Below are 24,080 nucleotides of genomic sequence, written 5' to 3'. Positions count from 1 at the left end.
CTTCCGTGCCACCCCCACGCACCCACCCCAGTGCCGGCAGATGCAGGCCCCAGTGGGGAGAAGGGCCCACCCTGGCTTTGGAAAACAGCTATGGGTGAGGCCAGGACAAGCGTTAGCTTGTTAAAAGAAAACAGCAAACAGCCAGGGCTGGGTGTGCGTGGATCCACTGCTTCTAAAGGGGCTGAGCAGTGTGTGTGTAGGTACGCACATGTGTTGTGTGTGTCTGTCCTTGTGCTGTGGTTTGTGTGCATGTGGTTTGTATGTCCATGTGCTGAAGTTGCATATTATGTATGTTTAGCGTGTGCATATTCTGTGTGCATGTATTTGTGTGTGTTTTGTGTGTGCATGTTGCATGTGTGTGCATGTTATGCAGGTGTTTTGTGAATGTTGTGTGGGTCTATGTGCATGTGTTCTGTGATTTGTGTGTGCATGTTCTGGTGGGACCAGCCGGAAGAGTGTGTGTGTGTGTGTGTGTTCTGGGGGGTGGGGGGATTCACACTGCTAATGTCCTGTTACTACCTGCAGCCCCACCCCATTGGGTGCAGCCAGAGAGTTCTGGAGGAGAGACTCACTCTCTGGTTTTTACACACAACCTGCAGCTCCTGGGCCCACACAGCATCACCCCACCCGCCTCACAGCTCCCCACCCCACCTGCCTCACAGCTCCCCGGCACACCGCCCCCCCCCCCCTGCCAGAGACGCGGCCCCCATCAGCGCCACCCTGCACTCCTGATTCACACCGGAGTCAGGCCGACGGGAAGCGGCGCCTGGGGAGTTACGCTGGGTTAGTGAGAAGGGAATCAGGCCCGGTGCCCTCAGGAGAGTGACTCTGGCTGCCTGACACCTGGCGAGAGAAGAATCAGGCCTGAATCTGCACACAGGCATCGTGTGTGGGGGTGGGTGGGTTGGAGGGGGATCCTCCTCTCTTCATTTCCAAAAGTGGAAAATCGCTGATGAAAATGGTTCGACCATTAACGAGGGTCAGGAAAAATATAATCACAACCCTGGGCAGGGCCCCACCCAAAGCCCAGCCCCAGGAGAGCAGCACGAGTGGGGTGGTCCTGCCCCCTCGTGGCTGACCGGAGAGTGAATTGTGCAATTGCATTTACACTGCGAACGGAACCCGGTTTTACAACGGGAAATCTATGTGCGGGGGGTGATCAGACAGCAAGTGTGAAAAATCGGGACAGGGAGTGGGGGGTAATAGGCGCCTATATAAGAAAAAGATCCAAAAATCGGGGTTGTCGCTATAAAATCGGGACATCTGGTCACCCTAGGGGTGGGGGGGGGGAATCTAGATCTGCACCCGGGAATCTGGGGTATTAATCTGGATTCCCAGCAGGGAATCTGGGGATGAATCTGGATGCCCACCGGGAAATGTAGGGAGGGGGGTGAAACTGGATTTACACCCATCTAACTGAGAAGGGGCTCAGCCTGGGAGGTGCAATGACAGCCCCATTATTCCCCGCCCCATTCCAGATGTTACTTACTAGCCCCCGCCCCCACCCCCACATCTGCCCCCTGCGCAGCCTGCCGGGTCTCTCGAGCGTCCCCAGAGATGGGCTTGGGTATCGAATCTGCTGATTCCGATACCGGTCCAGCGACCAAAAAATTAATGGCCCCTTAGTCCGGGTTCCCTTGTCCGGCAGAGGTAGCGGGGGTGTCATGGAAGGCGGGGATTTTTTTTTGAAGGAGTGTGGAATCTGCTGATAAAAACCCTCCGCCGGCCGGCGCCCCCCAGCTTTCTCCTATACCAAGATGGCGGGGCGGCCGGAAGTAGTTCACTCGGCACTTCCGGTTCTGCCTTTCCCTCCTTTACCAAGATGGCGGCGCCCACGGGGGCTCCGGCCGCCTCAGGCTTCCTGGGCCTGCGGGCCGAGTCCCGCGATCCCGGCGCCCCCGGCAGGCGGCGGGCCCGGGGCAGCCGCAGCCGCAAGAAGAGCTGGAAGCGCTGGGCGGGGCCCGAGGCGCGGCTGGGCCGGGAGCTGGGCGCCTTCCTGGAGGACGTGGGGCTGCAGCAGCGCGCGGCCGGGTGCGGGGGGGCCGCGGGGAGCGGGGAGCGGGGGGGGCGAGGAGGTGAGTGGGGGGGCAATGGGGGGTGAGGAGGGGAGTGGGGGGGCTCCGGGGGAAGTGGGGGGTGAGGTGAGTGGGGGGGTGTACGGGGGTGAGGAGGGGAGTGGGGGGGCTCCGGGGGCAATGAGGAGGTGAGTGGGGGGGTGTACAGGGGCGGGGGGGTGAGGAGGGGAATGGGGGGTGAGGAGGTGAGTGGGGGGGTGTACGGGGGCAGTGGGGGGGGTGAGGAGGGGAATGAGGGGGTGTACAGGGGTAATAGGGAAGTGTCTGGGGGTGAGGAGGGGAATGGGGAGGTGCTGGGGGCAATGGGTGGGAGGAACTTGAGGGGGGAGGGAGTGAGGGACATGGGGGACCTGGGAGAAGGGGCTCGGATGGGGGGGCCTGGGAGTGGGGGTGGAGGGCTTGGGCGGGGGGGGAACTGGGAGTAAGACAAGGAGGGGGCTGGAGGAGGTGGGGGCTGGAAAGGGGGCAGAGTGGGGGTATTGGAGCAGAGGAGGGAGGATGCTGGGGTAGTTGGGACCCTGGGAAGGGGAGAGAATTGGGGGCCCCTGGTGGGGCGAGGGTCTGGGTGAGACAGATTGTTGGGGATGAGTAATGGGGGGGCATGGGGCGGCCTTGTGGGGTGAGCTGAGGGGCTCCTGGTAAGAGAGGGGGTGATAGGCGCAGGTGTGGGATGTGAGGGCGGGCGGGGGCCGTGAAGGGGGGAAGCCTGGGGGGCTGGGGAAGATCTCATGGGTTTGGGGTGATGGAGAATCTGGGGGCAAAGGGGGATGGGAGACCTCAAGGATCTTCATAGGTGCTGGGGGGGCATCAAGAGGGTGCAGAAGTGGGTGGGGGTGTAGAACTGGGGAGGGTCTAGAGAGAGGGGTAGACATGGCTAGAATTTGGGGAGGAGGAGAAAGGGGGGGCTGGCTAGGGGAGAGTTGATGGGGGGCCCTTGGGGGTCGGGTCTGAGAGTGAGGATGAGGAGGGAGAGCTGTGAGGTGGGTGGGCACCTATGGTCCAGACTTGGGGGGGGGCGCATTTTGCATCTGCTGAGGAGATCGGGGCTTTGTTGGTCCCTCCCCAGCATGTGGGAGTAACGAGGCGTCTCCCCTTCGCTCCCCAGGGGCCTGGTGGCTGAGAAGCCGGACGAGAGCCTCTTCTTCCTGGACACGGGGAGTGAGGAGAAAGGTGAGGGGGGTGGGGTTAGCCTGTGCTGTGGGGTCCCTGCACTTTGGGTCAGCAGGGCAGGCCCCCCCAGTTGGAGAACCGGGACGAGGGGCTCCCTCAGAGTCCAGTGGCTGCCTCAGCAGAGGGGCTCAGTCCCTGCTCTGCTGCTTTGGGGGGAATCTCTGCGAGGCACAGCCTGCTGGGGTAACCCTGAGCCTGTCCCCGAGTCTGCGTGCCTCAGTTTCCCCCTCTGTAGCGGGCAGGGGCTGCAATGCAGTCCTCCGTGGCGGGGGGACAATGCCATCCCTTTTGGGGCATCCTCGCGTCTCCGGGGTGCTGCGGAGCGTGTGGCCGGCCGTCCATCCGTGTCTCCTCTCCTCGCCGCAGACCAGAAGCTGAACCGAGGCAAAGAGAAGCCCCTGCGGATAGACCTCATCCTGCAGCCGGATTCCAAGGTGCCCGCTCCCAAAGAGTGAGTCCCGCCCGGGGCAGGGGCTGTGTTGGGATGGTATCGGTGGCTCTCCTCTCCCAGGGGGGCTGTGCCAGGCTGGGGAGCCATCCCCATGGGGACTGTGGGTGGTTCTTTGCCTGGGGGATCCAGGGCAAGTTTCAGCGCTTCGTGCCTCGGTTTCCCCATTGGTGAAAGTGGATAATAGCAATGCAGAAGTAGGGGTGCTGGGTTTGGAAGAGGAGTGGGATCTAGTGGTTAGAGCAGGGGGGCTGGGAGCCAGGATGCCTGGGTTCTATCTCTGGCACTAGGAGGGGAATGGGGTCTAGTGGTTAGAGCGGGGATTGGGGGGGCTGGGAGCCAGGACTCCTGGGTTCTCTCCCTGGCACTAGTAGCAGGGGGGGGCAGGTGTCAGTCTCACACCGAGGGAGGCCAAGCGCCCCCTGCTGGCCCAGAGGCCTCGGCCGCCCTCATCCTGTCCTGCTCCCCTTGGCAGCATTTTGGCCCATCAGGTCCCCAATGGGAAGAAGCTGAAGCGGAAGCAGCGGCTGTGGGAGAAGCTGGCGGAGCGGGATGTGGTGCCCCGAGAGCAGCGCCTCCTCCAGGCCCGGCTGCAGAAAGCGCAGCTAGCAACAGCAGAGGCCTCGCACGGCCAGCAGGGGGCGCACGGCCAGGGTGCGGGAGCCGAGCTGGCTGGGGGCTTCTACGACATCTGGTCAGACACAAGTAAGCAGGGAACCTCTGTGGCAGGGAATGGAGTCTAGTGGTTAGAGCAGGAGGCTGGGAGCCAGGACTCTTGGGTTCTCTCCCCAGCTCTGGGAGGGGAGCGGGATTTAGTGGTTAGAGCAGGGGTCTGGGAGCCAGGATGCCTGGTTTCTAGCCTGAAGCCGGCCCAGATTCACGGTTTCCCATCTTTGGCGGTGACTGGCTAAGCTCAGCACAACCCCCAGCTAACTCCAGCCTGCGGCAGAGGGAGCAGCCGTGGGGTGGTTCTGGTCTGTACCCAGGGGCCTGATCTACCCAGCTCTGCCCTCCGGCGCCCAGTGCTCCTCCGGGGCCCAGGCCTGGCCGCTGCACGCGCCTGCTTCCTGGGGGTTTGCCTGAGACCCAGGAAACTCGCCACACAAATGGAGCCCCCCCCCCCATCTCGAGGGCTGCTGCTGATCGCCCCGAGTGCCTAGACTCGTGTCCCCGCCCGGCTGGAACGCTCCCCAGAGCTGGGAATACCCGGCGGTTTGGGGGTGGGGGACACTCCCCAGGTCTCTCTGGCTCTCCTGGATCCCAAAGCAGAGTTGTCACCTCAGCTCCCTTCCACGTTAACCACCAGGCCCCACTCCCGGAGCTGGGATGGAACCCAGGAGTCCTGCCTCCCAGCTCCCCGTTCTAACTCACTAGACCCCACTCCCCTCCCGGAGCTAGGACAGAACCCAGGCGTCCTGGTGCCCCCCCCCACTCTGACCCCGTGTGAGGCTGTTGGTAACGGTGCTGCTCTCCCAGCAGACCCGCTCGACCGGCCGCTGGCCGGGCAGGACGCCTGGTTCCTGGAGCAGACCAAGAAGCAGAGAGTGCGGGTAAGTGGGGGGGGCCCTGCTGGGGGTGGGCACAGACCCCCCTGGGCACACGGTGCCATGTGCGGGCGGGGGCAGGCCCTCCCCTCCCGGCTCACCCACATTCTCTCCTCAGCGCCCCGCCAGGCTGGAGACGAAGCCGTCGGAGCTGCCGGCCGTGGAAGTCATCCCTGCGGGGGGGTCCTACAACCCCACGTTCGAGTCCCACCAGGTAGGGGGCAGGGGGCTGCCCCCCGGCTCAGCCTGCCCCAGGCGCATTTGCAGCAGTGCATGCTGGGAATGGAGTGGCTGTGGGGGGAGGTGTGATTTGTGGCCCCACTCTGGACTTGGGGGGCAGCTTTCCTGCCCCATGGTGTCTAGGGCTGGGGGAGGGCTATTTTGGGGGGGCCCTGGACCTTGCTGAAGTGGGGGCATGTGGGTGGGTTACTGGACCCTGCTGACATGGGGGCGCATTGGGGGGCCCTGCTGAGGTGGGGGTGCTTGGGGGCGGCCCCAGGGCACTGTTGAGGTGGGCGCGCATGGAGGGGTTCCAGGGCCCTGCTGACGTGGGGGGGGCATGGCGGGGTTCCTGGGCCTTGCTGAGGTGGGGGGGCGTGGGGGAGGTTCCAGGGGGGCTGTTCCCGCTGACCACGCGTCTCCCCCCAGGCACTGCTGCTCCAGGCTCACGAGGTGGAGGTCAGACGGCAGAAGGCCGAGGAAAAGCTGCAGAGGCAGCTGCGATTCCCCACGGCGGCCGAGGCCCCCACCCAGGTGAGAGCCCACGGGGGGCAGCCTTCCGGTGGGGCTGGGGAGCAGGCAATGCCAAGCAGGCTTGCGGGGCTCTGGGGACCCCCAGGCTGTGGGTGCAGAGGAGACACGGCCAGCGCTCCCCCCACCCTGTCCTGTCCCCCCACCCAATCCGCTATATTTAGCCTCTTAGGGAATCGCTTTAAGGGGATGGGCCGGCCCACAGGCCACCGTCCGTAACCCCGCACGGCCGCCCCCAGCCTCCACCCGGGGAGGGGCCCTGCTGCTCCCGGTCACGGCGGGTCACCCCGGCTGCCCTGCGGTGCCAGTCGCGAGTCCTATGGTCCCCACCCCCACCAGGCTGGGTGCCTCTGGGTCCCAGCAGCCCTGGCGGCTCAGTGTCAAGCATCTCCCCCCTCGCAAAGCTCCCTAGAGAATGGGGGGGTTGCAGCCCATATCCCCTTGGAGTCCCGTCCCCCCGTTTCTAACACCTAGGCCCTATTCCCTTCCCGGTGGTGGGGCCAGAGCCCCGAGTGCCCATCCCTGTCTCACAGCCGTGCTCACTCTGTCCGCAGGAGACGACCTTCCAGGAGCAGTGCGAGGGGCTGCTCGAGGAGTCGGCTGACGAGGGGGGCGAGGAAGAGGTGCCCGATGAACCCCCAGCCCCTGGGGCAACCCCACCTCCGGCCCCCTTGCATGAGAAGAAAACAGAGCAGCAGCGCAGAAGGGAGAAGGAAGCCAAATTCCTGGTGCCTAATTCCCCTTGGTTTCGGCTTGCGTAGGGGGCTGGGATATGCCCCCAGTGTAATCCAGACCTCATCAATAGTGACTGGCGGTGCCCTCTGCCATGATCCCATGGGGTGGGATGTCTGGGGCGAGCCCCCCTGCCATTGCCTGTGGATACCCCAGTGCCCCCTTACCCCGGGCCAGGTTCCCCGGGAGGCGAGTTGCAGGGGGGCAGGTCCCCAATCCCCCCTGGGGCTGCAGATCGCCCTTGAGAAGTGGCTTGTCCACAGCCTCCCGGCCCCGTGCCAGAGCGAGCTTCATTCCCGGCGCTGCAGCGTGGGGCCATCTGCTGTGCCCAGCCGCTGCCATCTGCTCCCAGCGCCACGTGGGGGGGGCCTGGCTCGCACCCCCACCCCCATGCTGGGGTCCTCCTCTTTGGGGGGGCACTCGGGAGGGGCACTCGTTAGCAGCTGGGTATGGGGAGGTGCAGCACTGGTAGCTGGGGGAGCCAGGACTCCTGGGTTCTCTCCCCGGCTCTGGAAGGGGAGTAGGGGCTGGTGGGTTAAAGCAGGCGGGGCTGGAAGCCAGGACTCCTGGGTTCTCTCCCTGGCTCTGGAAGGGGAGTGGGGGCTGGTGGTTAGAGCAGGAGGGGGGGGGAGCCAGGACTCCTGGGTTCTCTCCCTGGCTCTGGAAGGGGAGTAGGGGCTGGTGGGTTAGAGCAGGGGGGCTGGGAGCCAGGACTCCTGGGTTCTCTCAGCTCCGGGAGGGGAGCAGGGGCTGGTGGTTAGAGCAGGGGGGGCTGGGAGCCAGGACTCCTGGGTTCTCTCCCCGGCTCTGGGAGGGGAGTGGGGCCTAGTGGTTGGGGGGGGGGACCAGGCTGTGGGGGCTGCTGGCAGGGCGGGGGGCAGCGCCGTGCCAGATCTGACCCGCTCCACTCCCTGCAGGAGGCCCGGCGGCTGGGCGAGAAGGCGGCACGGTGCCGGCGGCAGGAGCTCTTCCAGCTCCGCTCCATTCGGCTGCAGGTGAAACGGCGCGAGGCCGAGCTGCTGTGCCGGAGGCGGGCGCGGCTGGCGAAGAGACGGGCTGAGGCCACCAAGCCCCGGAGGCTGGGCAGGCTCAAGTGAGCGTTGGGGGCCCTGTCCCTGTGGGGGTGGCGGGCACATGGGCAGGGCTCTCCGAGGGGGTGGGTGTCCCAGGTGCTGGACCCCTGGGGATACGTGGGGGGGGCCAGGGCAGAGTATGCAGGGGACGGCTAAAGGGGGGTGTTGTACGGGGGTGCTGGGAACCGGGGGTGCCAGGCAGGATATGCAGGGGGCCCTGGGGTGAAGCGGGTGTAGGGAGCTGGCACGTAAAGGGGGCTCTGGCAGGCGCTGTTTCTGGCTTGGGGGGTGTCTTTTCAGGGTACACACGTGGGGGGAGGGATGCTCCTTTTCTAACACCCCCCCCCCCCGATCTCTCTCCGGCAGATACGAAGACCCCGACCAGGAGGTGCAGCTGAGTACGGAGCTGGCCGAGTCCCTGCGGACGCTGAAGGTGGGTGCCAGCGCCCATCTCCCTGGCACCTGGGCTGGTCGGTGCCCCTGGGGCTTGGTGTTTTGGGGTGGGGGAGAGAGCTGACGCTGGTGCCCCGTGATGAGACCCATCCTTGCGCTATGAGGATTCGCAGCAATGCATGCTGGGAATGTGAAGGTCACCCGGGGGTTCCCGGGCCCTGCCCAGTGGGGAAGGACCTGGGGACTGAGGGCACCAGACGTAGCCCCGTTCTCGTGCGGTGCCCAGCAACAGGCCAGCTGCCCAGTCTGCAGTGAGCACCATGTCCCATGCGTCTAGTCCGGTCCCAGCCTCTGCGGGCCTGGTGCCCCCCCAGTGAATGATTAGGGGCTATCCTGCCTGCAGGGGCAATTCCTGCCTGACCCCCATGGCTGGCAGCTGCCTCCTGCCCTGACGCATGACAGTTTATGGCCCGTTGTTCTATGAGGGGTGCCAACAGCTAGCCCCCCCGCTCCCCCACCTCTGCACCCCCTCCTTGCTCTCAAGTATCAGAGGGGGAGCCGTGTTAGTCTGGATCTGTAAAAGCAGCAAAGAATCCGGTGGCACCTTATAGACTAACAGACGGTTTGGAGCGTGAGTTTTTGTGGGTGAATACCCACTTCCTCAGGTGCAGGTGTCGCTAGCACTGCCCTCCTGCACAACACTTCTGTGACTTGGGGGCCCCATGACACCCCCAGCAGGTACCCAGGGCGCTGCCTTCCCCACTCCATCTCCTTCGCCAGCTGCAGCTCGGGGGCCTCAGCTGATGGAGTGTCTAGTGGGAGAGGAACCAGCTTCCTCTCTGCCCCGTGGGCCGGCCCGCCCCCCCCCCGGTCTGGGGCAGTGGGGGAGGGGCCGAAGGGGGGTGGTTTAGCGCTCTAACTCTTCGCGGGGGGGGTGGGGGCATTTGCTCCTTTCGTCTCCCCATCTGGCTGCTCTGAGGGTTGTTCCCCCCGCCCCCCATGCTGCCTCTTGAAGCTCAGGGCAGGGTGGGGGGTGAGGTCCCAGCCCTGTGCTGGGCACTGAGATCCGGGGCCGAGCCCCTGCGCCCTGAGGCTGGGGTGAGGGGCAGCCTCCCCTTGGCCAGGCAGAGACTGACCCCCCCCGTCTCTCGCTCAGCCCGAGGGCAGCATCCTGCGCGACCGATTCAAGAGCCTGCAGAAGAGAAACCTGATTGAGCCCCGTGAGCGAGCCAAGTGAGTGGGGGGGGAGGGCTGGGGGCCCCACGGCACCAGGCACCCTGGTCCTGCTCCGTGAGGGGGGAGGTTGGCAGGGGAATCCTGACCCCCACGTGCCCTGGGGGGGGTCTCTGCCTGTTGGCTGATGCCCTGGGGCCGTTTGGTCAGTGTGGGCATCTCTAGCCATGCGCGGGGCATTGAGGTGCTGGACCCAGCACTGGGGGGGGGGGGTGTGGGCTCCTCCCCCTCCCCCACAGGGTCCAAATCGGGCTCTGGCTGGGGGGGCCAGAGCTCATCCTGGGTCCCTCCCCCGCTCGGGTTTATTTGAGGGGCCAGTGCCCCGTTCCTTGGGTCTGGGAACTAACCCCCCCGTCCCCGTTGCCTCCCAGGTTCAAGAGGAAATACCGGCTGAAGTATGTGGAGAAGAGGGCCTTCCGCGAAGTCACGTGAGTGGGGTTGTGGGGGGACCCGTGGGCTGGGGGTGGAGATAGGGGGCAGGGCTGGCCCCTCCTCCTGGAGTTACTCCGCTCCGGGGATAAAGGGTTCGGTCTCTGGGATTTCACCAGCAGCAGATTCCCTGAATGCCCCGTTCCTGCGCCCCCCCCCCCCGCCACGCCCCCTAACCGCCCTCTGCTTTGCATTGCAGGTTGTAGTGCTGACGCCCCTCGGCTCCTCACTGGCCCGGCGCTGCCCGTTTGTACCAAGGATCTTATTAAAGCCCTGGGCACCTCCTGTCACGCCGGCTCCTCATTGCCTGCCCGGGCCCCTGGCACCCCCACGTCCTGCCCCGAATCCCCTGCTGGGCACCTGCTGAGGGCGTGAGGCTGGGGTCTTGGCGTTAATAGTGGGGGGCGGATGTGGGGCAGCGGCTCCCTGCGGGGAGGTAGGGACAGGCTGCCCGGTTTCCGCGTGGCTGTGATCCAGGGCTGGACGGCGGCTGCCTGCTGGCACCATGGGGCTGGCATTGGCAGGGCGCCAGTGCTGTGATTAGACGCGCCTGGTTTAGCAACATCTGGCTTCTATTCAGGACAGTCCCCCCCCCAGCTGTTGTGGGGGGGGCCGCTTGGCTCACAGCTCCCACCACAGATCTGCCTGGCACACGGGAGCCAGGCGCTTGTCAGGGCTCTGCCCGTTAGCTCCTCTCTGCCCCTCCCGAGAGCTCGAGCCGGCGTCCCAACCAGCACTGTGGGGCAGGGAGTGGGGGCTGGGAGCCAGGACTCCTGGGTTCTCTCCCTGGCTCTGCTGCTGAGTGGACCAGCCCCAGAGTTGTTGGGAGAACCCAGGAGTCCTGGCCCCCATCCTGCCACACCCCGTCTGAAAGCACAGAGACCCCTCGGCGTCTCTCCCGGGCTCCTGCTGAGGTCGGGAGTGGGCGGGGGGGACAGACGCTGGCAGATCTGGGTTTCTGGCCGGATCCCCCCTGCGACACAGTGCTGCCTCGCCTTCCCCTGGGGGACCATGGCCCTGCAGGAGCTGCTTCACGGGGCTGCCGCTGAACTGCTGGGAGCCTCGTTTGTTACAGAAGACCCTACGATAACAGACCACTGTTGCCTGGCTGTGGGAGGGGAGTGGGGTCTAGTGGCTGGAGCAAGGACTGCTGGGGTCTATACCTGTCACATGTCACCACCTCCCCTCTTTCTGCCTCAATTTCCCTCATCACGCTAGTCTGCTTCGTGGAGCCAGGGCTCTCCCCTGGCCAGGGGACGGGGGCTGAAGATTTCTAGCTGGGGGGGGTCTACTGCTGCCCCCCTCCACCAGCGAGGGAATCTGCCTGGCCAGCCCTGCTCCCCTGCCGGTGCCCACAGCGGCTGGCTCGGGGGGCTGTGCCGACTCGCCGTCCCGGCTCCCATGCATAATTCAGGCCACCTAATGCAGTTCCGCTGTCCTGGGCCGTGACCTCCTCCCAGCTGCCACTGACCTAGACCCAGCCCCAGCCCGACCTGGCTGAGCGGGCCTGGCAACCGTGTGCCTACCAGGGGGGGCCGAGCCCAGCTCCCTCGGCCAGCGCTGGGCAGGGACCCCTGGGGCCCGAGCCCCATGCAATGGGGGTGCTCTCCTGACGCACAGCGCCGACCCCCAGCACAGAGCTAGGCCAGGCTGCCTTGCCCACCCCAGCCTCTGGCTTTGCACCCAGGCGGCCCGGGGGTCTCGTCCCTGGGCTGGGGGGCTTAGGAGGGACGGGGGCTCTTGCACCCGGGAGGAGATGTTGGGACGCTCAGATGCCAGAGTGGGGCCCATGTGTCCTGGCCAAGTGCACAGATCAGAAAAGAGGTGATGGGAATTGAGCCCAGGAGTCCTGGCTCCCAGCCCCCTGCTCTAACCACTAGACCCCACTCCCTGAGCGGGGGAGAGAACCCAGGAGTCCTGGCTCCCAGCCCCCCCTGCTCTAACCACCAGCCCCCCACTCTCCTCCTAGGGCTGGGGAGAGAACCCAGGAGTCCTGGCTCCCAGCCCCCCCTGCTCTAACCACCAGCCCCCCACACCCCTCTCAGAGCCAGGGAGAGAACCCAGGAGTCCTGGCTCCCAGCCCCCCCTGCTCTAACCACTAGACCCCACTCCCTGAGCCGGGGAGAGAACCCAGGAGTCCTGGCTCCCAGCCCCCCAGCCCTGGTGCCCTGCTCTCCCCACACCCTGGTGGTTATTAATAGAGATGTGACTGAGAACGAGGTGTCACCTCGTTGGTGCTAACGAACAAGGGGGGGGTGCTGTTGCCATGGTGCCAGGTCCCTGCTCACCTGGTGCTGTCGTGTTCCCCCTCCCCATCCCAGCACACGGGACAAGGTGGGATCTCAAGGGGGGGCAGGTGCTGGGATCACCCATCTGGCTGGGTACACCTACCTCCCCCCCCCCATCTGGGCCTGGGACAGGGCTCGGACCTGGTCTGTCCCCCCCGCCCCGGTCTCCTGCCCTCATGGGACTGATACCCACTGCCCCTCCCTGCATCGCTCCTCCCACCCCCAGGGGTCACGTCTCCCCCCAGGGGGGGCCAGGGGCTGGCCATGGGGAGGGGCTGTGGTTGGGGCGTGATGGACCCCGGCCCCGGAGGTCAGAGCTGGGTGTACGGGCGAGAGACCCCCCCATAACAGCTGCATCCGCCCCCCTCCTGGTGCTGCCCAATGCCGAGACAACACCCAGCGGGCACAGCTGCAGCTCACGCACAACCCGACAACCACACCCCAGCGGGCACAGCCCCAGCGCACACAACCCGAGAACCACACCCCAGCGGGCACAGCCCCAGCACACACAACCTGACAACACCACCCCAGCGGGCACAGCTGCGGCATGCGCACAACCCGACAACCACACCCCAGCGGGCACAGCCATGGTGGGCACAGCCTGATAACCCCCCAGCAGGCACAGCCCCAGCACACACAACCCGACAACCACACCCCAGCAGGCACAGCCTCAGCACACACAACCCGACAACCACACCCCAGCAGGCACAGCCATGGTGTGGGCACAGCCTCATGATGACACCCCAGCGGGCACAGCCCCAGCACACACAACCTGACAACAACACCCCAGCAGGCACAGCCCCAGCACACACAACCTGACAACCACACCCCAGCGGGCACAGCCCCAGCACACACAACCTGATGACCACACCCCAGCGGGCACAGCCATGGTGGGCACAGCCTGACAACACCCCAGCAGGCACAGCCCCAGCACACACAACCCGACAACCACACCCCAGCGGGCACAGCCCCAGCACACACAACCCGACAACCACACCCCAGCGGGCACAGCCCCAGCACACACAACCCGACAACCACACCCCAGCAGGCACAGCCCCAGCACACACAACCCGACAACCACACCCCAGCAAGCACAGCCCCAGCACACACAACCCGACAACCACACCCCAGCGGGCACAGCCACGGTGTGGGCACAGCCTGATGACGACACCCCAGCGGGCACAGCCATGGCGCATACAAACAACCTAGGGTGACATTCCTGCGGGCACAGGGCTCAGCGTGGGGCTGTCGGGGTGACGGGGTCAGTGCTGGGCTCACACGGGGTTGTTCCCCTTTGTGATCTCTCCTCCCCAGGCGCAGCATCCCCCCCGCGCCCCCCCCCCCGAGCGCTGGGATGGTGGGGGAGGGGGTTTGTTTTGTTCAACAGCCCAGAGCTTCAGGGCAGCGAGGGGCTTAAGAGGTGAAAGTGCCACGGGGGGGGGGGATCAGCTTACGGGGAGGGTTACTAAAGGGGGGCACAGACCTGGGGGGGGCTGGGAGCCAGGATACCTGGGTTCTGTCCCCAGCTGGGGAGGGGGGGGCTGGGGACTAGGACACTCGGGTTCTAGCCCTGGCCCTGCTGGGTGACCTTGTCCATGCCTTGCCCCCTCTCCGTGGCTCAGTTTCCCCTCTGTAAATGGGGATGATATTAACGTGGAGGGGGAGGGGTGCAGCCCTCATGGTGCTTTGAGATGGGTGCTGGTGAAGGGCCGGACCATTATCTACAGGGGCTGGTTCCCCCCCCCCAAATAAATGCAAAGTGCCCAGGGCCGGGGAGGGGGGACGTGGCCAGATGGTCCTGGCCCAGAGCAGCTTAAGGGCCGCAAATCCCCCCGGGGGGGAGACGTGCGATGCTGCCCAGCGGGCAGGTTCCTGGGACTGGCAGCGGGCGCTGAGCCAGGACCAGCCCCTGGCACCTCCCCCCGCCAGGCAGGGCCGCTGGGTTGTTCCGGGGGGGGGGTAGGGGCTGAGATTTCTCCCTTTGCAGGCCCAGCCACAAGCCCCCCTGCCTCTAGCGGGGGCAGGGCTGGCAGCATTTCAGCCCGTTTCTCTGTCTGCCCCCCTCCCTGGGGTCGCCCTGCCTCACCCATGTGAGCCGGGCAGGCCGGACTGCTAGGGAGAGCCCCCCGAGACCCCCTCGCTCCCCGCAGCCCAGCCCCATCTACCACCCAGCTTAGTTTTTAGTTCTTAAAAATTGCATCTGGTCATCGATTCTTTTTATTGTCAGCCCAAGGGCTGAGAAAAGCAGGGAGCCATGATCTCCCTCCCCCCCCGCAGAAACACCCCCCACCCCCCAAATATTCCCCACCCCTGGCTGATCCCAGGGCCGGAAAAGGCTGATTGGGGGGGGAGTTCCAGGAACCCTCCCCCCTGCTTGCACCATGGTGGAAGACTCCAAGAAACAATAAATATATTTTTTAAACGAGCTGGAGCCGGGAGCCCCCCCAACACCCCAGCTGGATCCTTGGGGGGTCGTGTCTCCCGTTCAGCCCTTGGTGCACACCTGCCGAGCCCCCCCCCCATTGGGAGGGGCGCCTCGAGAAGCACCCACTGGCATTTGCCTTGTCACGCGGAGGCCCGGCCGCCCCAGGCTCACACGTAGGCGGACTCGCTGGACTGGGTCCGCCCCAGCGGTGGCACCTGGGCCAGGGCCGAGAGGTCCTTCTTGCGCACCTCGCAGACGGATTTGCGCCGGGCCTGCACGCCCCGGATGGCCGTCTTGATCTTGCGCCAGCCCAGATGGTTGAGCTCGGCCAGGTTGAGCAGGACGCAGATCCCGCTGACGGCGAACATGAAGACCAGGAAGACGGTCTTCTCGGTGGGCCGGGAGACGTAGCACTCCACCTCCCTGACGCAGGGGTAGCGGTCGCACTCGAAGATGCCCGGCACGTTGAAGCCGTACAGGAAGTACTGGCCCGCCAGGAAGCCGATCTCCAGCGCGTTGCGGAAGACCACCTGGATGATGTAGAAGCGGGAGATGCCCTCCTGCCGCTTCACCTTGGCGCTCTTGGGCGGGCGCCGGGGGGTGCTGGGCAGCTCCTTGACCTCCAGGCAGTCGGGTTCCTCCTTGGCCGAGCCCTCGGGGTTGTGCACCAGGATGCCGTTGAGGCTCCGTGCCTTGCGGGCGTCCTTCTCCAGCAGCGGGTAGAGGAAGGAGTAGCGCCGGTCCCGCTGCTTGGCCGACTGGTGCACGGAGTAGGTGATGAAGCAGAGGCTGGGCGTGCACACCAGGATGATCTGGAAGACCCAGTAGCGGATGTGGGAGATGGGGAAGGCCTTGTCGTAGCAGGCCTGGTTGCAGCCCGGCTGCAGCGTGTTGCACATGAACATGGTCTGCTCGTCCTCGTACACCGTCTCGCCCACGATGGCCACGATCAGGATCCGGAAGATGACGACCACCGTCAGCAGGATCCTGCGGGGGGGAGGAGAGGGGAGGGACCCAGCTGGGCGCGGCGAGGGGCGCAGGCCCCGCTGCGCTGGGAGCTCCGGGTGGCGGGTAGCTTGTGGCAGGCGCAGGACGCCTGGGTTCTCTCCCCAGTGCTGGGAGGGGAGTGGGGTCTGGTGGTTAGAGTGGGGGGGCACTCCTGGGTTCTCTCCCTAGCTCCGAAAGGGACTGGTGGCAAGTCGTTAGAGAAGGGGGATCTGGGCTCCAGGACTCCTGAGTCCTGTTTCTAGCTCTGTCATTCACTCACTTTAAAATCTCTGGCCAAAGTCATTTCTCAACCCCGCCCCCCATGCCTCAGTTTCCCCTTGTGTATAATATGGCGCCTGATGCTTACTCATCTCCCATCCAGCCCATGAAATTCCCCCAATATTTACACCTCTTGCCCCAGAGGTGCGACACAGAGCGGGGGGGGGGGGGCGTTTGTGTCTTTATTATGCCTGGGGATAAACGGCTGGGGGGACCGTCTGGGGCACCGGAAAGTTTAGCAGCGCTGGGTGATTCGAGCCAGCAGCCCAGCTGTGCTAACGGGGCCCCATTGCACCCCACTGCAGAGCTGCTGCTGCCCAGTGCCCCACTCGGGTGATGAACGCCAGGAGGAGCAGAGGTGAGGCTGGGTGGGGTGGGGGGGTGACAGCTCCGGCAGTGGGGTTCACAATCCCCTGACCCAATAAATCTGGGTGAGGGGGTAACACTAGCTCCCTCCCTACCCCCCCCCAGGGCTGGGCAGGGGGCATTCAGCCCTCACCGGTCAGACTCCAACCTCCTGGCAGCATTTCAAAAATCTCTTCTGTTTTGGGGGGTCTGAGACAGGATTGCTGATCTCTGCAGGTTGGCAAGACTGTGGGTGATGCATGGGGTGGGGGGGGGGCTGGGAGCCAGGACAGCTGGGTTCTATTCCAACTCGGAGGGGGGGGGGGGTCTAGTGGTTAGAGCAGGGGGCTGGGAGCCAGGACTCATGGGTTCTGTCCCAGCTCTGGGAGGGGAGTGGGGTCTAGTGGTTAGAGCGGGGGGGGCTGGGAGCCAGGACTCCTGGGTTCTATCCAGGCACCGGGAGAGGTTTGATGCACTTGACCTGTTGTCCAGCTGCCGGAGCGGGGAGAAGGATGAGCACCTCTCAGTCCCTGATTCTCGGTGGCAAACGCATCTGCTGCCCCTTTCCCTGGGGCTTTTCACACCCAACCATGCACCCCTAAAATGCAGCTACCTCTGGGGCGAAGCACCTCAGCTAGCAAACCCCAGCACACAGGTGGGTTCGCTCCGTCAGGACAACACAGCCCACCCAATGCGGGGATCTGAACCTGTGGAGCCAGAGACACCCCTTCGCCCACGCCCACCGGGGGGGGGGCACTGCACACAAACCCCACAGGGCTAAAACCAGCCTCCTCCTGGCCTTAATGTGATGAGACGGTGGCCTCGTCTGCGTCTCCTCCCTCGACAGCGTTCACGATCTCACCCGGGGGGCTGGCAACGAAACACCTGGCATGCTTAACTGAGACTGCCCCCCCCTTGGGCCGGGCACTGCCCAGACCCTGACTGAGATCAGGGCCCTATCGCGCCGGGCGCTGCCCAGACCCCAACTGAGATCAGGGCCCCGTTGTGCCAGGCATCGCAGACCCAGCAGGAGACAGTCCCTGCCCCAAACTGCTCACCGTCTGAGCAAAGAGCAGATCATTCTCCGTTACAGCTGGGGAAACTGAGGCCCAGAGACACACAGGGACTTGTCCAGAGAATCAGGGCAGAGCAGGGATTAGAGCCCACCTCCCAGGGCATTAACCCCGCGGCCGAGCCCTTCTTAGCCACTGACACGCTGCTTCGGCAGCCAGGAGAGCTGGTCCACCACATGCCCACTCCAATCGGCCCCATGCCTGCCCCCATGGCCTGGCCTTGGGCCCAGTGGAGAGTAACTGAGCACAGCGGTACTGGATGGCTGTGCCTGGTGCTGGGGGCGAGCGCGGGAGGCCTGGCTTCCATTCCCAGCGCTGCCACAGACCCACTCAGTCACCTCAGGCGGCTTGCACAAGCCCCATGCCTCAGTTTCCCGAGCTGTAAAATGGGTATAACAATTGCCCCTCGGACTACCTGGGCGGGGGATGAGCGGGTCCATTAGGAGGCGCCAGGGAGCGGGGCTCGGTTAACCAAACACGAGGCGCAGCTGGGCAGGAGCCAGGCGGGGCCTGTATAAAGCCCGGGAGCTGGCAGCCAAAGGAGGCTGCAGGGACGCCCCCGGCTCCCCTGCCAGCCGCTGGCAGAGCAGCACAGGTGGTGCTGCAAGGGGCAGGCTGCTGTTTCGTACAGCGGGACTTTGATACCCCCAGGAAGGGGGAACCCCGGAGACGGCCGGCCTGAGTCACCAAGAGGGGGCCCCCGGGCTGCTCATGCCCTCTCTGATTTGGGGGATGCTTGTCCTGACCTGAGGCCAAACCCACCCGGCCGGCAGCATGAGGTGGGAACCACAGGCTGGGGTACAGGCCCACGGGCCCTCGAGGCCCCACCCCTCTGCGTCCCGCTTGGGAACCCCTCCGCATCCGAACCCTCCTGCTTATCATGGCCCCGATCCGGCCGAGGGGCCTTAAAACACTGTATGGGCCCAGCTCGGGTCCCCTGCCTGCCAACACAATCCCATGTCCCAGCCCCTCCGGGGCAACCGGACCAGGCAGCAGGATGGTGACACAGGGAACAGCCCCTGCTGGGGAACAACCCCCACCCACGTGAGACGGGTACCCCCGGGAATCCCGCAGCCTGGAGTAAGCATCTCCCCATCCATCCATCCATCCTCCCCTTTCCCTCTCTCTGCTCCCGCCCCCTCTGCCCCATCCCAGCGCCCAGCCCCGCCCGCCCCCTCTGCCCCGTCCCGGCGCCGAGCAGCCAGGCCAGCCCCGTCCGCCCCATCCCGGTGCCCAGCCCCGCCCGCCCCCTCTGCCCCGTCCCAGCGCCGAGCACCCAGCCCAGCTCCGCCCGCCCCCTCTGCCCCGTCCCAGCGCCGAGCACCCAGCCCAGCCCCGTCCGCCCCCTCTGCCCCATCCCAGCGCCGAGCCCCGCCCGCCCCCTCTGCCCCGTCCCGGCGCCGAGCAGCCAGGCCAGCCCCGTCCGCCCCCTCTGCCCCATCCCAGCGCCCAGCCCCGCCCGCCCCCTCTGCCCCGTCCCGGCGCCGAGCAGCCAGGCCAGCCCCGTCCGCCCCCTCTGCCCCATCCCGGTGCCCAGCCCTGCCCGCCCCCTCTGCCCCGTCCTGGTGCCCGCGCCCAGCCCCGCCCGCCTCCCAGCGCCCAGCCCCACCTGCCCCCTGTCCAGAGCCGCCCCCCAGTGCCGCCCCCTCCCCACCCTGCTGCCTTGGTGGCTTTGTGCCAGGGCTGAAACAGGGGGTTGCTCCCCCCTCTCGGGCAGCAGGGCCCCCTGCGCCCTGTTGTCCCTGGCTGACCTCTGGGGTCAGGCTGCCACGTCTGCCCCCGGGGCCTGTGGCTCCCCCCAGCGGTGGGGGGGGGGTGGCGAGAGCGAGCAGCTGGCGGGCTCCCCCTGCACTGATCCGCAGCCCTGTGGGGAGATCGGCTACCGGCTCATTCATTGCCGCCCGGCCAAGGGGCTGCCGGGTCGGAACAGGGCCCCTGGCACCCCACACACACATGCACTCCATGGACCAGGATCCCCCAGCACGCTGGCTGCCAACCCCCCAGCCCATGGGTCCTACAGAGGGGGAAACTGAGGCAGCATGAGAGGCTGGAACTTGCTAAAGACCACTGGGGAAGGCAGTGTCCAGAATAGAGCCTGGGTTCTGCCCCCAGCTCCCCTGCTCTAACCACCAGCCCCCACTCCCCTCCTCTCCCAGAGCTGGGGACAGACCCCAGGAGTCCTGGCTCCCAGCCCCCCTGCTCTAACCACTAGACCTCACTCCCCTCTCAGAGCCGGGGAGAGAACCCAGGAGTCCTGGCTCCCAGCCCCAGAACTCCAGCCTCCTGCTCTCACCATCAGACCCGCTGGGCTCTCCCGGTGGGTAATTTCGGCAATTCCCGCCCGGCTGCTACAACGGGCAACCCTGGTCCCAGCTCCTTCCCTCCCCCCCCCCTCAGAGTTGGAGGGTGCGAGGGGCCAGGTCTCCTTGGCTCCCCACTGGCCAGGCCCCCCCACACAGAGCTGGAGGGTGCAAGGGACCAGTGCCCCTCCGAGCTGCACCCCAGAGCTGGAGGGTGTAAGGGGCCAGTGCCGCCCCCTCACCCTGAGCTGAAGGGTGCAAGGGACCAGCCCCCCCGACCTGCACCCCCGAGCTGAAGGGTGCAAGAGAGCAGTGGCCCCCCCAACTGCACTCCAGAGCTGGAGGATGCAAGGGGCCAGCCCCCCCCCCAGCTGCACCCAGAGCTGGAGGGTGCAAGGGACCAGTGCAGCCCCCCCGAGCTGGAGGGTGCAAGGGGCCAGCCCCCCGGAGCTGCACCCCAGAGCTGGAGGGAGCAAGGGACCAATGCAGCCCCCCCCAGCTGGAGGATGCAAGGGGCCAGTGCCGCCCCCCCCCCAGCTGGAGGGTGCAAGGGGCCAGCCCCCCCCCCGGACCCCCCGCCCCGCGCACCTGCCGATCATAGTCGAGTGCTGCTGCACCGCGGCCTCCAGCAGCCTTTCCAGGATCGTCCACTCGCCCATCGCGGCGGGGCGCCGGGGGCTGCCCGCATCCAGCAGCGGGGACGCCCCGAGCCGCTCCCCGGCCCCGTCAGCTGCGGGGACCCCGGCGTCCGGGCCCCCGCCGGGCAGCCCGGGCCATGGGAGCGGGGCTGTGGCGAGCCCGGCGCCCGCTGCGCGCTGCCACCTGCGCCGCTTTCAAGGACGCCGGGCGCGAGGCGGCGGGATTAGTGCCCGGGCCCCCCCCGCCCCCGGAGCGGGATCCCCGGCGCGGGGGGGCCGGGCACAGCGGGCCAAGGAAAGTTTATGGGGGGGCAGCGAGGTGTCAGTGCGCCGAGGCGCGCACACACTGCAACAATGCAGATACACACATTGCAACAATACACACACACATTGCAACTATGTATACAGGCACACACTTTGCAACAATGCACAGATACACCCATAACACACACTGCAACAATGCACACACCAACACACATTGCAATAACAAATGCACACACAGACACACGTTGCAACAATGCACAGACACACACATTGCAATAGTACACACACACTGCAACAATGCACAGATACACCCATAACACACATTGCAATGACAATGCACCCATTGCAACAATGCACACACAGACATACACACATTGCAACAACATACACTTTGCGACAGTGCAGATACATACAGCCATAATACACATTGCAACCACAATACACACAGACACACCCACATTGCAACAATGCACACACATCACACACACTGCAGCAACACACACACACATTACAACGATACATAGAGACATATGCCCATCACACACATTTCAACAACAAACACAATGTGTATGCACACATTGCAACAGTGGGCGTGCACATACATTGCAATTATGCACACATACACTCAAATTGCAACCACACACATCGCAACAATGCACTCACAGAAATATTCCCACATCACAACACACACACAAAGACACCACCCAACCATGTGCACACACACGTACACACCCACAAATTGCAGCACTAAACACAGGCCACAACAGTGCACACACACAAATCACAGTGCAACAATATACACCTCATGATGCACCCACACCCCGATGTGATAAACTTTCCAGCATCAGATGAGGAGCCGAGTGAGGACAGGCTGTGACATCGGTTTGTTTTTTTCCTATACACACACACATTGCCGTGTTGCAGTGTTTCCACAAACAGCCATGAATGGGAATGTGTGGCAGGTTTGTGTATTGGTGTGTCGAAGTGTCTCTGCCATCACATGCACAGGTGTATTGCAGTATTTCTGTGCCATCACACACACCCCTATGTGCTGCAGTGTTTCACACATACTCTGCTGGGTTGTAATAGCCACACACAGGCTGGGTGTGGTACAGTATTCCTGTACACACACACACACACACACACACACACACACACACACACACAGGCTGGGTGTGGTACAATATTCCTGTACACACACACGCACACACACAGTCTGGGTGTGGTACAGTATTCCTGTACACACACACACACACACACACACACACACACACAGAGTCTGGGTGTGGTACAGTATTCCTGTACACACATGCGCACACGCACACGCACACACACAGTCTGGGTGTGGTACAATATTCCTGTACACACACACACACACATACACAGGCTGGGTGTGGTACAATATTCCTGTACATGCACACACACAGTCTGGGTGTGGTACAGTGTTCCTGTACACACACACACATACACACACGCACAGGCTGGGTGTGGTACAATATTCCTGTACACGCACACACACAGTCTGGGTGTGGTACAGTGTTCCTGTACACACACACACAAACACACACAGAGGCTGGGTGTGGTACAGTATTCCTGTACACACACATACACACACACACAGGCTGGGTGTGGTACAATATTCCTGTACATGCACACACACAGTCTGGGTATGGTACAGTGTTCCTGTACACACGCACGCACAGGCTGGGTGTGGTACAGTATTCCTGTACATGCACACACACACTTTACTCTAGTGCCCTGGTGCAAGGACTGTTCTCAGCTCCCGTTCCCCGTGAGGGTCAGTAGCAGGGGGCTGGGGGTGGGAGGCAGGGCCTGTCAGCCAGGGAGCGGCTCCCTGCCCCATGGGGCGGCTCCTGCACCAGCTATGGATAATGAAGGCGCCGGCCGGGGGACCGGCTGTGGTGCCCAGAGCTGGTGTGTGGGAGCGGAGACCCAGTGTCTCCCTTGCAGGATGGTTACCTGTCCTGGAGGATACAGGGGGCTGAGGATGTTGGGAAGGAACCATAGAGTAAGAGCTCACAGTGTCAAGAGACGAGGGCAGGGAGGGAAACTGAGGCACGGAGCGGGACAGTGACTCGCCCAAGAGATCACTGGCAGAAATGGAGCCCAGAAGTCCGGAGTCCCGGTGTGGGACTGCACCGCACAGTCTGACGGGCAGAGGTCTGTCGGCCTGTGTGTCTGCCCCATGCTCATCCCACGAGGAGCCAGGATGGGGCATTCCTGTTCCAGGGAGATGTTCGTAGGATGATTATTGGGGGGGGCAGGGGGGAAGGCTGTGGCTTCTGCTGGTGCTGGCAGAGCCCCAGCCACATTCCCTGCTGCCCCCCCAGTGGGTTCTGTCCCCGGTGATCCCGGCCTGTGCACCCAGCACCTCCCTCTGCCAGCACCCGAGGAGGCGCCCCCAGCAGTGGGACAAAGACGGGCTGGCTAAGAGTGGGCAGCCCTATATGCCCCCCACCCATACAGTGAGGCCCCAGCAGCGCAGAAGAGTGGGGTTCAGGGGTGACCGTAGTGGGAGGCTGGTTTAGGTTCGACTCTGACCTCCTGCAAGTGTTTTGGGGGATAGATTTGGGGACCACCACCCACTCACCCATTCTTTTCAGAATCTGCTGCAGCAGCTTCCCCACCCCCACCTAATGGCCACACAGGGTATTGCAAGGGTGAGACCTGTCTGGCTGCTGGGAGTTGGTTAATTAAGCAGGTTTGCTAATTACCCCAGCACAGTTGGTTACTGGACAGTGCTGGGGTCAGAGCTCCTGGGTTCCATGTCCACCTCTGCAAGCCGCTTCCCTGTTCTGTGCCTCAGTTCCCCCTCCCACCCTTTGTCTGGTAAGACTGGCAGCTCTTTGGGGCAGCACCCTGTCCGCTGGGGCCCTGCGCCCGGTCCGGCGGGGGGCCCCCGATCTCCGCTGGGCTCTGTGCAGCAGGGGAAGATGGTAGGCGCTGTCACTACACACCTACTAGCTGTTTAACAGAGACAGGACGCGATGCGTTCTCCCTCCCTGGCAAACTCTGTCCTCGGAGGGCTGCTTAGCTCTGCCTCAGGTGTCCGGGCTGGAAGCAGGGACCCGGGGGGAGGTTCCGTGGCCTGCCTTGTGCGAGGGGCGGGGGGTCTGGTGCCCCCTTCTAGCGAGAGCCTCCCAGCACCACACTCGGCCCTTAAAGGCCATGGCCCCGATCACCCTCCGCACCCCGTCAGCCGCAGGGAGTCGTTGGCTGACGATGATACAGGGCCTACGCGCCCGCTCTCTGCCGTCTGCCGGGCCTGTCCTCGTGCGCAGAGCTCAGCACCCGGGGGCTCGACGCCGCGGGCCAGAGCCCGTTCGCTAGCGGGATGGGGTTAGCCCAGCCATTGCCTCGCTCCCAGCAGCCCCGCAATCAACCAACTCCACTGCTGTTGTATTCATCAGCTCCCCCCCCACATCGCCTCCAGCTCGGGGGCAGGAGGGGCTGGAGGAGTGTCCAGGGGCTGAGAAGAGGCTCAAGACGTAACACGCGGCACTGGGACCGGCAGTACTCTGTGTGTGTGTTGCATTGGGTGTGGGGGGGGTGTAACAAGCATGTGCGAGGTGTGTAATGAGCATACGAGGCGTGTCATGAGTGTGTGTGGCCA

At 64.6% G+C, this 24,080-nt stretch overlaps 2 protein-coding genes across 2 annotated transcripts; one reads left to right on the top strand and one right to left on the bottom strand.

The window, feature by feature from the left end:
• Nucleotides 1-1,822: 1,822 nt before the first annotated feature.
• Nucleotides 1,823-10,137, top strand: NOP53 (NOP53 ribosome biogenesis factor). The gene is made up of 13 exons (XM_030544333.1): nucleotides 1,823-2,031; nucleotides 3,181-3,245; nucleotides 3,612-3,696; nucleotides 4,169-4,398; nucleotides 5,173-5,243; nucleotides 5,356-5,451; nucleotides 5,886-5,990; nucleotides 6,542-6,715; nucleotides 7,637-7,812; nucleotides 8,159-8,225; nucleotides 9,342-9,418; nucleotides 9,790-9,846; nucleotides 10,047-10,137. Exons 1-13 carry the CDS (start codon nucleotides 1,823-1,825, stop codon nucleotides 10,051-10,053), a joined length of 1,419 nt encoding a protein of 472 aa, XP_030400193.1. The 3' UTR covers nucleotides 10,054-10,137.
• Nucleotides 10,138-14,451: 4,314 nt separating this feature from the next.
• LOC115641480 (gap junction delta-2 protein-like) lies at nucleotides 14,452-20,283 on the bottom strand. The gene is made up of 2 exons (XM_030544693.1): nucleotides 20,133-20,283; nucleotides 14,452-15,547 (listed from the first exon to the last, which is right to left on the bottom strand). Exons 1-2 carry the CDS (start codon nucleotides 20,201-20,203, stop codon nucleotides 14,728-14,730), a joined length of 891 nt encoding a protein of 296 aa, XP_030400553.1. The 5' UTR covers nucleotides 20,204-20,283; the 3' UTR covers nucleotides 14,452-14,727.
• Between the last annotated feature and the right edge of the window lie 3,797 nt (nucleotides 20,284-24,080).

The sequence above is a fragment of the Gopherus evgoodei genome, unplaced genomic scaffold (genome assembly GCF_007399415.2).
Source record: "Gopherus evgoodei ecotype Sinaloan lineage unplaced genomic scaffold, rGopEvg1_v1.p scaffold_34_arrow_ctg1, whole genome shotgun sequence".
NCBI lineage: Eukaryota > Metazoa > Chordata > Testudines > Testudinidae > Gopherus > Gopherus evgoodei.
This window is presented reverse-complemented; position numbering and strand designations above follow the sequence as displayed.